Source organism: Rhinoraja longicauda, chromosome 15 (assembly GCF_053455715.1).
Source record: "Rhinoraja longicauda isolate Sanriku21f chromosome 15, sRhiLon1.1, whole genome shotgun sequence".
In the NCBI taxonomy this organism is placed as follows: domain Eukaryota; kingdom Metazoa; phylum Chordata; class Chondrichthyes; order Rajiformes; family Arhynchobatidae; genus Rhinoraja; species Rhinoraja longicauda.
The window spans coordinates 37,125,179-37,140,119 of record NC_135967.1 but is presented as its reverse complement, the minus strand read 5'-3'; the positions used below and the strand labels follow the sequence as shown (position 1 = coordinate 37,140,119).

The window sequence follows — 14,941 nt, the reverse complement described above, 5'->3', positions numbered from 1 at the left end:
AGACCCTTCTTCAGATTGAGGGGAGAATGGCTGAAGAGGAGAATGGGAGAGCAGCTGACTAATACAAGAAAAAGTGAAATAGTCAACCAACTAACTGGTACCATTGACTGCAGACAGCCGAAAAAGCAAAGCATCTGGGAACAATAGGTTCAGGCGAAGTCAGAGCCCATTTCACTGGTCCTTGCAGTACCATCTGTTACTGGCAGACAACGAGTAGTCTCAAACTGCAACACAATGACACATTCTTAGGTGAAATATCTCAGCAGCAGTAGTGTGGAAATGCAACTAGCATTTTAATGAGTGTCTGTGTCCCATGCACCCAATCACATGCAAAAGATTAAGATTTAAAGCAGCTGTGCGTTGGAATACAGACTTCAGTTTATGCCCTGATCTAGATCCAGCCTTAGCTATAATATCCAAACTAAAGGGTGCTGGGATATTCAATTCCAAATAATCACAAATCTAAGGCAAAGCGTTTCCCTTGTTTTACAAATTTCATTTCACACTAACAGATGGCAGATGCTACATATCCAGCAGGACAAATTCTTTGTTTCTGTTAGAGTGCAACTTTAGTTTCTTTCTTTTAGGGATGACGGGAATGGCAGGTAAATGATGTTATAGTTTGTGGAGCAAAGTAGAACCGTTCCGTGTAGAACCAAAGTGGTAGCCGAGCAACCTGCCAAATCAGAGGTCAATTAAAGCTCATGCTTGTGTCTCTCCTTAATTAAAAAAATCCAAAACATTTTTCCACCAGAAATCAACATCATAAATTCTCTTACTTACACCTGTTCAGATAAGACAGGCTATGGGTTCTGTCCAAATGCATGCTATCCAGATTCACTCCAAAGATGCACAGGTTTGTTAGTTAATTGGTTTGGTATAGATGAAAAAAAAATGTCCCTAGTGTGTGTAGGATAGTGTTAATGTGCAGTGATCGCTGGTCGGTGCGGACTCGGTGGGCCATTTTTTTCCCTTGCTTCTGTGTTGTATCTCTAAACTACACTGTTTCATTGTCAGATATTAATCAAATTCTTCAGCAGTCATTGAATCTGCCTTAACACATCTTTACCAAAGTTCTCTCATTGTGACTAGGCAAATCAAAAGATTGAGAAGCAACTGTACTAATATTATGACAGCTGGTTTGTCAGAAGTTAATGCCATGCTGGAGTTGATCTACTGTTTAGATTTTGAAATTACTGCTACTGGTAAGGGAATGCTGGAGATTTGACAGTGGGTTGATTTGTTGAACCTCAAAATGAGTTAGTAGCTATAAGATGGTGTGGTTGGCAGTACGCTGCTAATACATTTACACTGTTCACTGCAAGTAGAACTACAAATTATGAATAGTTAAATGCTGTCTGCTGTGTACCACTAATCACAGAAACCTTCACCAAATCTTATCAACTGTTGATCCTCCTGGAAGGAAAGAGGAGAAAGTTAATCAAGTGCCTTTTATGATTAAATCCAAAATTCTACACTTGAGAATGCCAGCTATAAATAATTCAACCTACTGAAGCATGATCAATAATGTAAAAACAAACTAGTAAGTGTATAAAACCTATACCAATGGGATTTGAACAGCTGTAGTGGACACAGATTTAAGAGTCAAGTGTTTTATTGTCACGTGTCCCAGATTCAATAATAAAATTCTTACTTGCATTTTCTCCCATTCCTTTATAAACAGATTTAAAAGCAACTGTCCTATTGGTAGAGCAGGACGCATCAATATTTATGTGCTGCATTTAAATGCAGTCAGCAATTAGGTACATCACCATGGGATAGTGGTGACTTGTGTGGTAAATGAATAGCAACAATTTGTTGAATTCAGAGGAGAAAAAAACCAAAAAGCCTGCAATCAATGACATTACCATAACGAGACGTATAAATCCATGGGGAATTCATACTTAAATTACATACCATGCACCCAACTCAATTACCATCCAATTACTTTGATACAAAAAGCATTCAAACTCGTTTATGGTTCACAACACATTGAGTTGTCAACAAACTCTGGAAAACCAAACACATCTTTGATGTCAAAGATGTGTAATTGATTTCACCAAGATCAGAAAGTGACCTTTTCTCGTTCCGTTGAAACAGTCCATTGAAAATTATGTACACAATATTTTGCTTGTTTCCATATCGTAAAGGAGATACCAAACATGCATCACCCATTCTCAAAACCACTAATGATTATGCATTCTTATAACAGTGGATGAATGATCATTGACCCAAAATATGGAGGCCATTTCTCTTCAGTCGTCACTTGATATGCTGAATTTTTCCGCATGGAAATCTTGCCCTATCTTTTTTATTCTTCTCGTAACTAGCCCCAAAAATCCATTGGGAATTTATACCTTAAGAATACTTAACTTCACTTACCTACACGGAAGAAACTTACAGTGGCCAATTAACCTATGAATCAACATTTTTAGAGTGAGGGAGGGAAACCAGTGCACTTGGAGGAAAACCACACAAACATGGAATGTGTGCAAACTTGAGACAGACAGCACTGGAGCTCACAATCAAATCTAGGTTGCTGGATTTGTAGATCACGATCCGTAGGCACCATTGTCTCTTCTGGATTCAAACTCAAAAGGAAACAGTTAAAATGTCTTCTTTCCATATCACAGTTACGATACAAAAGTGTCATTGTAAAAACATTGGTCATGCATGATTTACAATGATGGACACACCTAAGCTACTCATTCATCTTAGATTCAATTTTTTCCTAATTTATCTTGTAAAGATCATTGCTTCATAATATAAAAATATTTGATTTTTAAACCTCAAAGTCATCATTACATACGTTTCAGCACCAGAGACGTATCAGAACCAGTTGTCTGGCGCTTCCTGGAATTTTAATTTGAATTGAATTGAATAAATTTTAAATAAATTAGCCAAATATGTATACATACAAAGAATTTGCCTTGTTGCTTTGCTCGCAAGTAATAACACGATATACAGTAGTAAATTAAAAATAACCCATTTATAATTTAAACACGTGAAGAATGAAATAAAATACCAGAGCACAAGGAGGCTACAGACTTTTGGCTGTTGAGTAGAGCAACTGCTCGTGGAAAAAAAAAGTTTTTATATCTGGCTGTGGTGGCTTTGACAAGCTGGAGTCGCCTTCCAGAGGGAAGTACTTCAAAGAGTTTGTGGCCAGGGTGAGAGGGGTCAGAGATGATCTTATCCACTCTCTTCCAGGCCGTTGCAGTGTACAGTTCATCAATGGAGGGGGGGGGGAAAGGTTGCAGCCAACAACCTTCTCGGCTGATCAAATGATGCGCTGCAGTCTCCGGATGCCTTGCTTGGTGGCTGAGCCAAACCAGACCATGATGGAGAAGGTGAGGGCAGACTCTATGATGGCAGTATAAAACTGGACTATCGTTGCCTGTGGCAGATTGTGTTTTCTCAGATACCGCAGGAATTACATGCTCTGTTGGGCCTTTTTGACTGTGGAGTTGATGATGCCCCTCCCCTCATTTAAGGTCCCTGGAGGTGATGGTTCCAAGGAATTTAAATGACTCCACAGATGCGACTGTGGTGTTGTTGATGGTAAGTGGGGGGAGGGGAGGGTGAGCTTTCCTAAAGTCTACAATCAATTCCACCGTCTTGAGCATTGAGCTCCAGATTGTTGCGATGGCACCAGGACGCCAGCTGCATCACTTCCTGTCTGTAAGCAGATTCCTCCCCATCCTGGATCGGTCCAATCAGGGTTGTGTCATCCGCAAACTTGAGAAGCTTGACAGAGGAGTCTGTGGAGGTGCAATCGTTGGTGTAGAGAGAGTAGAGAGGGGAGAGTACTCCTATGCAGTGCTCCTATGCCGAGGGTCAGCTGGACAGAGATGTGCTTTCCCAGCCTCACATGCTGCTTCCTGTCTGTCAGGAAGTTGATGATCCACTGGCAGAGGGGTTCAGGCACAGTCAACTGGGAGAGTTGAGTGTAGTATCTCTGGCACAAAGGTGTTGAATGCAGAGCTAAAATCCACAAACAAAATCCTTGCACCCTGGCGGTCTAGGTGCTGGAGGATGAAGTGCAGGCCTCGGCTGACAGCGTCATCCACTGATCTATTTGCCCAGTATGCAAACTGCAGGGGGTCCGGCAGGGGGTTTGTGATATTTTTCAGGTGGGCCAGCACAAGTCTTTCAAGGGTCTTCATGATTACAGAGGTCAGTACGACAGGCCTGTAGTCATTAAGACCAGTAATTCTTGGCTTTTTGGGTAAAATAGTGGAGACTTTAAAGCAGGCAGGGACAGAGTAGGTTTGCAGGGTCCAATTGAAAATGTCTGTGTAGATTGGTGCTGGCTATTCGGCACAGAGCTTGAGGTTAGAGGGGGAAACATTGTCCGGTGTTACATTTTGACTCCTAAAAAAGTCTTTACTACCTACCTTCAAATTCACCTTTGATTACTAATTCAGTGTTCACACATTTCCTTATCTTTTTCCATTTACTTTGTGGGACTTTTTTGTTATAGGCACAATTTTGGTGCAGTAGGAGAATTAGGTATATCTGAACAAGGGATCCAAAGTGAAAAGTTGTCTTCCGTTCCCTCCACATATACTGCCTGGCCTACTGAGTTCTTCCAGCACTGTTTCTTGCTCAAGATCTCAGTATCTGTAGCACCAGTCTTTCTAAGAAACTTTCATTCATCTTTTGTACAAAAACAGGAAAAATTGAGTGCTGGAAGTGGCCAGCGGACTCTTCCAGCCTACCCTACCATTCAACATAATCATGGGTAATCTATGTAGGCTGGAATTTAGAAGGATGAGAGGGAGTCTTATAGAAACATAAAATTCTTAGAGGATTGGACAGGGTAGATGCAGGAAATATGTTCCCGATGTTGGGGGAGTCCAGAACCAGGGGTCACAGTTTAAGAATAAAGGGTAAGCCATTTAGGACTGAGATGAGGACAAACTTTTTCATCCAGAGTTGTTAATCTGTGGAATTCTCTGCCACAGAACACAGTGGAGGCCAATTCGCTGGATGTTTTGAAGAGTCGGATTTAGCTCTTGGGGCTTTGGGAATCAAGGGATATGGGGGAAAAAGTCAGAATGGGTTACTGATTTTGGATGATCATGCATGAAGGGCCGAATGGCCTACTCCTGCACCTAGTTTCTATGTTTTTATGCTTTTTGTCCTCAATTCGAAGATCCTTTGAATAATTCATTTCCACCTTAAGTACTTATAAAAGACCTAGCCACAACCCTTTACAGCAGAGAATTCCAAGAGATTTACCACCCTGAAAAGAAATGTCTTTACATTTAATTTTAAAATGACTAGCCCTTTATTTTGTAATTACTGCCCCTTGGTTAAGACTCTCCAGCTAAAGAAAATATTTCATCACTCCTCATTCTTCTAAACTCCAAATAATAGATCTAAATTGTTCAGCCTCTCTTTTTTACAAGCTATTTTACCTTTAACTTCCCTAACACGTGTTGTTGATGTTTTTGTCCATGACATTTAAATAACAGTAAAGTCATATTTTAATTTGAAGATCATAGTTTAATTTGAAGATGAAATGCATTGACCATTTTATCAAAAAGGTCACATTTCAAACTGTCTCATTGTACAGCATTAGACTTGTCAACTAAGGAGAATATAGAAATTCAAAATGAAGCGACTCCAAAACTTAGAGGATCAGATATTGTTCAATTTTAGGTAGATCTTTGAAATCCCACACAAAATAACAGTTGATTGTTGCTTAGAATAGGCCGAGGCAAAAGCACCGTAAAAGCAATATATTTTGTACTCTTGGAGATACAAGGAACTGTAGACTGAGAAGAGTCCAGACTCGAAACATCACCTATCCATGTTCCCCAGAGATGCAGCCTGACCTGCTGAGTTACCCAGCACTTTGTTTTATTTTGTGCAGTATTATGCAGTATTCTTACATGGACTTGTAACACTATTAATACAAGAAAGTATATATGTTAAGAGATGAGATTCTCAACTTCCCTTATTTTGGCAGGCAAATTATTCTCCACATGGCCAGTGGCTGTGTGTACCATCTGCTCCAATTTTAGCATTAACAAATAAAGTAGGATAAAATTTAAAAGATGGCATTGTATTACCCTATATTTAATCAAAAGAGCAGTCAGTACTCAAATGAACATTGAAAATATCCCATTTTCAAACCACAAGTAGTCATCACCATACTAAATGAACTCCCAATGATCCTAAGCAAAATGAATTCCACATCATAGATCCAACATCTGATAGCTCTTCTTTCAGCAATGGGGCAAAAGTATAAGGCAATAAAACGTGAATCAGTGGGAATTTAGTTGTTGGACCAGAGTTGGTTTAAACAGGCAGCCTTTGACGAGACCATGAGGTTCAGCTTTTAAAGATTTTGCAGACCCAATGTACCTAAAACGCTATTTGCAATAATGTCCCATCCTTCTAATCTGATGACCAGCTGAAGAAAACTGGCAGGAAACACATGATAAGTCCAGTATCAGCATTGTCTCAGCTTACTTAACAAAATGTGGCAGATTTCACTGCAAATATTGCCTCACTCTCCAGCTTCCTTAAATTTTAAGCAACACTTTCCCAGTTGTTATTTGCAGAATGATTCAGTCACTGGTCAGATCACACACAAAAAAATGTAAAATACTAGTTTATTGGAGTAATGAACCCCAATATCTTAAGATAGACACAAAGTGCTGGAATAACTCAGTGGGTCAGGCAGCATCTCTAGAGGAAAAGGATGGGTGACGTTTCAGGTCGGGAACCTTCTGAAGAAGAAGGGTTCCGACCCAAAACATCATCCATCCTTTTCTCCAGAGATGCCACCTCACCCGCTGAGTCACTCCAGCACTGTGTCTATCTTTGCACTTTAAACCAGCATCTGCAGTTCCTCGGTTCCATCCAATATCTTAAATATACAAACATAATTAAACTAATGAAATATATACTGTATCCAGTTAATAATACCAGATCATGAGACATTATTACTTGTGTGACTGCTGGAAAGTAATTTCGTTCGGTACCTCAGTACCGAATGACAAATAAAGCTCTGTATTCTGTATTCTCTATTATTACTGGCTTGAAAATGTGTTAAAAATGAATAGGAGAATTTTCAAAAAGTCAGATGATTTTTAAGTCAGGCGATTTGTTATCTGGGGAACCCCTGTATATTGGTTACCATTATAAATCCAAAATCCTATTTTCCACTGATTTGAAAGGAGCGCAATAGACTAATAAACTGTACAGAATTCCCAAATCAAAATCCTCATGACATTCTTTTCAAAAAAGAATACATTTTCTAAATCAAGGCAAGATGCAAATTACCAAGATCTGAAGCAGCAATTCAGACCCATTAAGGCAGGGATCTCCAAACTATGGCCCGCAGGGAGGGGGAAGGTGTCAGAAGGTCCGGTGAAGGAGCGCCGCCACTTGCGGGGGCTGCTCCCTCCCCCCTCTCTCTCCCAGAGCCAGTGAGATCTGCTCCGCTGCACCACTCTTTTCCCCGGCCCCGTCTCCCTCTAGCGCAGCGAAATACGAACAAACACAAGTGAAACGTTCCTCCTCACCGCTGCTCACCCCAGGGATGCGGGGCTTCTGAACAACAACTACACTTGTGTTTGTTCTTATCCGACACCTTCCCCCTCTGCGCGCTCCAGCTCTCACCCACAGCTCCCTCTACCCCGACTCTCTTCCCCCCCCCTCTTTCTCTTCCCCCCCCCACTCTCTCTCCTCCCCCCCACTCTTTCCCCTCCTACTCTCTCTCCCCCCCCACCCCCACTCTCTCTCCCAGTGGTGGTTGCTGTATTTTTTCTGTTTTTATAAATAATTGAATACCTATGGTATATATATATTCCAATATTTCAAGCTCTTTAAAAAAATTAAATATTATTTATTTGTTGCCATATAAATCTAATGTAAACTAACCTAATCTAGCCTAACCTAGTTTAACCTTTCCTAATCTAATCAAACGTAACCTAGTCTAAACTTTTTTTGAGTTCATTAAACTTATAAAACTCACCATTCTTTATTTTTCCTACGGCCCACAAAAATGTGCCAAATATATAATGTGGCCCTCATGCTGAAAAGTTTGGAGGCCCCTGCATTAAGGCAACAGAAATGATTACAAATATCCTCCGTAGTGATATACTGCATAATTTGCACAAGATCCTACCATTTTCCAATAACAGCATGAAATCATCTCCATACTGCTTCTGGGGGAAAATAACTGCAGATGCTGGTACTAATCGAAGGTATTTATTCACAAAATGCTGGAGTAACTCAGTAGGTCAGGCAGCATCTTAGGAGAGAAGGAATGGGTGACGTTTCGGGTCGAGACCCTTCTTCAGACTGATGTCAGGGGGCGGGACAAAGGAAGGATATAGGTGGAGACAGGAAGATAGAGGGAGAACTGGGAAGGGGGAGGGGAAGAGAGGGACAGAGGAACTATCTAAAGTTGGAGAAGTCAACATTCATACCGCTGGGCTGCAAGCTGCCCAAGCGAAATATGAGGTGCTGTTCCTCCAATTTCCGGTGGGCCTCACTATGGCACTGGAGGAGGCCCATGACAGAAAGGTCAGACTGGGAGTAGGAGAGGGGAGTTGAAGTGCTCAGCCCCCAGGAGATCAGGTTGGTTAAGGCAGACTGAGCGAAGGTGTTGAGCGAAACAATTGCCGAGCCTGCGTTTGGTTTCGCCAATGTAAAGAAGTTGACATGTAGAGCAGCGGATACAATACTCCAAACATTTCCCTTAATCAAGTGTATTTCGAAGAAAGTATAGCACATACCATATGCATTACTATTTGTCAAAATTTCAACTGATTGATTTTATGCTGGTTCTCAAAGCAATCCTACTCCCCCACTTGTTTCACTCCAACTCATGGCCATTAAGAACACTAAGTTTTGCCACCAGCTACTTGCTGTAAATTACCTTTAAGAATTAGTACATCTTTGGGATGCGATTGGAAACTCAAGCACCTACACCGTGAACATGCCAATACCATACAGACAAGGAATAAGATCAACCCAGAGTTGCAGGAGTAGTGAGGCAGCAGAACTACTTTCAGCACCGTGTCACCTTTTGTCATTTGAAACAAAGAAAAATACCTCGCCAGCTTAAAACATTTGAAAATCCTTGTACTACCCTCAAATTTTAAACTGGATGTTAATTTAAAGGATATGGAGGAAACATTATCTCCATAAAATGACCCCCATGACAGCTTTTGAAATGCCTAATTTATAAAGGACAAACACCTTGATTCCAGTAATCAGTTTATAACACCATCTTCCAACAAATTTGAATGCAACACCGCAGCCTAAAGTAGACGTACTAAAATGTGGTCCAACCTGATTGCCAAATTTAATCAATTTCCCCAGACATCTTGTTTAACAGATTGTAAAATAACCCATGTAGAACTGTACAGCACACCACGCATTATGGGGCCTTTAACCACATATTGGGCAAACATTATGGAGTGCTCATGGCACTTGCATTTCCCCATTTCTGTACATAGCAATTTACAGTAAATCAGAAAGTGGTTTAGTATTTTCAACAGTTTGTGAAGGAAAGGCAAAAGCCAAAGCCCCCCCCAAAAAAATTTGAGCCAATTCAACAATCACACTTCAACTGTACTCGAGATTGCATGGCATTTGTTGACCTCATGGTTGATGCAAGACACCTCAAAGGATCAGTTGCATCTCTTAGGACTTCTTACACTTTTTAATTTCCAACATGTGTATGAGATGGTATTTCATAAAGAAAACAATTCTACCCAAGCATCATCCAATGGAATGAAAAACATGAAAATCAGGTAGATAAAATTCTAGCATAATGAAATTTGACTACTTATGTCTAAGTGTCTCATGATCTCTTCAATGTTTTGCCTCTAGGCTTTAGAAAAAGCCAAGTGCAAATTCAGTCAAACAAGTTTAAGCGCCTCCTTGATCTTTTATTTCAACATCCCCACCCCCAATACTTTTGAAATAGGAACCACAGGATAAGGAAATGTTGTTATTGTTCTCAAAGTGCAGAAGGGAACAAGTTCAAAACAAATGTTTACTATTATCGGTGTTAATTGTAACAATGTCAAGTTCTGCAACTCCTTCCTTGTCATTATTTCTTGTGAGAAGAGTACAAACCTTGCACAGCAAATTGTGCAAGCAGTTAAAATTCCCTTTGTGAATTGTTCTATTAGATCCAGCCGTGCTTTGAAGTACAATGAATACAGAAACTCCTGCCCTTTTAATTATCGCAATTGTGAGTACTCAACAAAATTTCAAAAATAAAACAAAAAACTAGTGTCATTAAGCCACAACTAATTAAAGAATAAGGTTTCAAAATACACTATAACAGTTTTCTCTTGATTAATTCTCAAGTTGAAATTAAGCAAAACTGAACACTTTGTTATGAAGAATCTCTTTCCGCTCCCTTATGAGACAGCATTAAAAGTTTGAGCCATAAATTGTATTTTCCCCTCTGCTTAGGCAACACTAATGTACAGTCTCAGTGTTGAGGTGGTACAGTTATTGACATTGGCCATTTTGAAGTTATAACACAAGATTACATTACTTCTCCATCTGCAAGTAAAAATATGCAATTAGGTCAGGTTGAATCACCAAATTTTAATGCATTGGTTACATAACTACAAATTACTGCTAAAGGTGCCATTCATTATACAAAGAATCCAAACACCACGGCTTCAAAAAAGGATCAAACTGGTAAGCATGTAGGAAGGAACGTCAGGTGCTGGTTTAAACCGAAGATAGACAGAAAATGCTTGAGTAACTCAGCGCGACAGGCAGCATCTCGGGAGAGAAGGAATGGATGACATTTCAAGACCCTTCTTCAGACTGTACTTTTTGCTGTGTACACTCCATAGTATGGCTTTATATTGCCAGCAATTCAGTCCCCCCGACCTCTTCTCATTAGGCAGCTTTTGAGATCAAACATAATTTGCTTCCATTCTAGTTTTGTAAATTCTGAAATGGATAACTTTTCCATGTTGAGGGCAGGTGGCAACTAACAAGACAGGCAACTGGGTAGTTTAAAAGCTGCAATGCTCCTTTGACTACTTTTGCAGAACGTCTGTGTGCTCCTGATGACCAAGTTTCTCAGTATTTCACCTAAAACGCCTCTTCTACGCAGGAGTGGACACGGACCCGTTGTTCCCAGGAGTAATTGAGATGTTGCACTTTATGTTTTGATAATAGCCTTGTTATCTCTGACCACCAAAACACCTCCTTTTATGATAGAATAGGGATGCCTGGTTTGGCATTCTGGTGTTGGCCATGCGAGTGCCATGCCTAGCCCAATGCAGCTGATAGAATAACTTTGACTTTAATGCTGGGAATGTTGATTGAGAGAGGACGCTGACATTGGTTTGCTCATCTTTTCACGTAATTGGGATGACTTTGGGTAGCTTTTGATGGTATGTTTCCAGTGTCAGAAGTATAATAGGGGAGAGACAGGTTTTGTACATAGTAAAAAAAATTGGGGGCAATCTACCTCGTCACAATGTTACACCTCTTCTCCAAAAGAAAACATTCATGGTGCAGAAACGTGGTGTTGATTCTGAAATAAGGTCTGACCCAAACAGACACATATCTGGTGTTCTCCAAACATGCTGAGTTACTCCTGTACTGTGTTCATTCTTGGTGTAGAGATAATCTTCAGAATAAATGGGAACCTGTTCATTCCACAGCAACTGCACTCCAGACACAGGGTTCCCAAACCTCTAGATAGTGTAATTACATTCTCAATGTTGGCCTGGGAAAGGATGCAGACATTGATTCAATGAATTTGGAGGATTGTGCAGACTACATTGGGTGTTTTTAAGGTACCCATTGTTGGTATTTCATGTCAAAACTGTTTAGGGGGGGGAAGCATGCCTGTACCCGGAAGGCCATTAGGTCAGTGCTGGCTTTGAAGGCACGATCTTCAAATTGCTTTTCCCCTCAAACAGCCAGTTGCTGTATCAGAACACAAGTCAGTGGTGAATTTCATCTTCACTCAGATTCGGCTCCTGAGATATGGAAAGTGGTCCATGTTTTCTACATTCTCATTGAATCAAGACTCATTAATCATATGTATCACAAAGTAACAATTAAATTCATACCCGCTACAGGTTTACAAGCTCATGAACACAATAATAAGCAAATAAGTATACAATGATCAGTGATACTAGGTTAACAGACCACTGTAGTGCAAGACCAAAGTACATGGTACAGTCAAAACAAAGTCCATTGTAGATCATAGTTGCTGAGGAAGGGTGACATGGTTCTATGATGATATTAGCTGCCAGAAGTGTCTCCTGTACATCCTTTTGATGGTGGGGAGGTCAGTACCTGTGATGGAGCAGGCAACATCTACCACTTTCTGCCACCTCCTTTGTTCCTTTATGGACCTTTATCGTCAGGATTATTGTTGCACAATAGGGAGAGGTTGGTAGAGGACATTTGTTTTGTGTATCATTATGAAAGCCCCATTGGCATATTGCTTGCAATGCATGTGACAATGACTTGGAGCTTAGCCTCTGAACACATGTATATAAAAGCATCACACATATATTGCTCTTCAATGGTAAGCTTAGAATGACCTTCATTCAGGAGTGAAATGGCATTCACTGTTTCCTCAAGAATCTTGTAGATTGGTTTCATTCCAGCAATAAACAAGGGGGGAAAGTGCAGCAATATAGTAATCAAGACAGAGAGAGAAATAGGGTGATGAGCAATCTTTCACACAAAAGCCTTGACCAAAAAAGTCTGTTGTGGCCCCATTGATTAAAATAGTGGTTTGAAAACCATCATGCTGCAAAGGAGATAGACAAACCCCTGACAGTTGCTAAATTTTAAAAGAATACTGCATTTCCTTTGAATCAACGTCAAAAGTAGAACACCATGCTATCAGAATTTCTCTGTGTGTGGTGGAGTACACAGCCATGAACTCAAATGGATGGAAATAACACTTTGATTCAACAGTACCTCTTCAGCCACTGTGAGAGGCGATTGAGGACCCTTGCAATGACCTTCCCTTCAGCAGACAGCAGGAACTCCCCCACTATAACTACTCCCCCACTACGACTACCACAATTCCTTGGGTCCTCTCTAAAGATAGTCATAATTACAGTCTCCCCAAAATCACAGATACTTTCTTGTCTTTGTAGAAAGGAAGATAAAACCATGAACCTGCACCTTAAGTTCTTTTCCACAGGTTTCAGAACTTGAGCAGAGAAAGCACAAGCTCACAAGGCCTTACTTTTCAGTTGACATTTTCTGTTCCAGAATGTACAAAAGGCAGTGCACCTAAGCTATTCCTAAGAGACCAAGAACCGTGTTCTGCAAGAAACTGAACTGGACCAAATACCCCCATTCTCCACTGAAAGGAAGCTGTTCAGCAACCAACAAATCTAGCTGCATCCATCCCACTGGTTTAACAAATGCACATTCATATACAGAGTGTCCATACATTGGGCATTATAACCCAAGGAGGACCTCTATTTACACAAATATCATAACTGGATAGGGCTCTTCAGGCAGGTATGGTCCTCTCCTTCAAGTGATATACTCCCCATCTATAAACATTTCATTGCTTCTTGGGCTAACTCATTACTACACAGCAAAGCCACAATGGAAGAGAAATACTTTTTTAATGTGGCTATTGACGTTTTCTAAAGGGTTTATCAAGATAAATATTGATGCCCCCTCCCAAGTAACAACACAATAACTTTCCATTTTCATCCGTCCCGGAACAATTACACCCTTAAACAACATCTATTTCCTCATTCACGCTATTGAATAATTCTATTGTAACATCACTTCAATCAACCAACACCAACACCCCCCCCCCCCTATCTTCCTCTAGTCAAAATAATTAGAAGCCATCAAACCTACGAGAATAAAAATGCCAAATTAGTTAACCAAATTAAAATCACAAAACAGAAACCTACCTTATCAATAGGTGCCGCTGACATCTTGCAGATGTTTTAAAATTTTGCTGCAGCCAATATAGAAGGGAGAAGGCAGCAAGGGGGTTTTACTGCGACGTTGGAGAGCGGGTAGTAGGGGCGTGGAGAGACAAGTCTCAGACCCAAATTCAATCTATGAAGGACTATGATATTTCTTTCTTCGGAATAAAAGGAAGCGCTTTAGCAGCCAGGGAGCAATCTGGTTGCGGACACTCACAGTGAAGGAAGGTAGGTCCGCAGGCAGGCAGGTAGGCAGGTAGGTAGGTAGATAGGTGGGTAGGTAGATAGGTGGGTAGGTAGACAGGCAGGTAGACAGGCAGGCCAGCTAGTGGGTAGGTGTTCTCTGCACTGACGTTGCTAGATTTTAATCGGTGGGGATTGTTTTCTCTGGGGGGAGGGGGGGAAACCTTATACAATCCACGTTAACCCGAGGTAAAAGCTGTGGTAAAACGAGGGAGCAGCCGGTCCCAGTCCACTGCCCCGAGCACTGACTGTCTGCCCGCCGCCGCCTACCTTCCCTCAGCTCAGCAACCCCCGCTCATCCTGACAGCACTGTCTGCCCGCCCCTCTCCCGTAGAACTAAACCCCTTCCTTCCCCTCTCCCGGTCACAGGCTGCTTGAGCCCTTCTCAGGAGCGACCAGTACGCTCGCCCGCCCGATCGCTTCTCCTTCTCCCATTGCCTTCCCCCTTCTGTTTATAGCCGGAGCCGAGAGCCAGCGACATGGCGGCCGCCGACCCCGGAAACCATCGCGCCACTTCCGCTCATGCCCGCACGGTTTCTGGGAAATGTAGTCCCCGATTCTTCCTCTGGGTTGCCAAGGGACTGGGTGATTATATAGATAGTCAAGTCACGAGGTCTTGGAGTAACTCAGTGGGTCAGGCAGCATCTCTGGAGAAAAATGAATATGTCATGTTACGGGTCGAGACCCTTCCTCGGACTGAGATTCAGGGGAGAGGGAGCTGAGAGATTTAGAAGGTACATAGAACAAATGAATTAAAGATATTG

General features: G+C 41.3%; 1 protein-coding gene across 1 annotated transcript in view; it reads right to left on the bottom strand.

Annotated features, from left to right (window-relative positions):
• LOC144600652 (ubiquitin-like protein 3) overlaps positions 1–14,690 on the bottom strand; it is a 29,068-nt gene extending 14,378 nt beyond the window's left edge. Inside the window, exon 1 of the mRNA XM_078412501.1 lies at positions 13,917–14,690. Within this exon, the coding sequence (XP_078268627.1) occupies positions 13,917–13,940 (24 nt within the window). The 5' untranslated portion in view covers positions 13,941–14,690. The remainder of the gene's footprint in view (positions 1–13,916) is intronic.
• Positions 14,691–14,941: the final 251 nt, after the last annotated feature.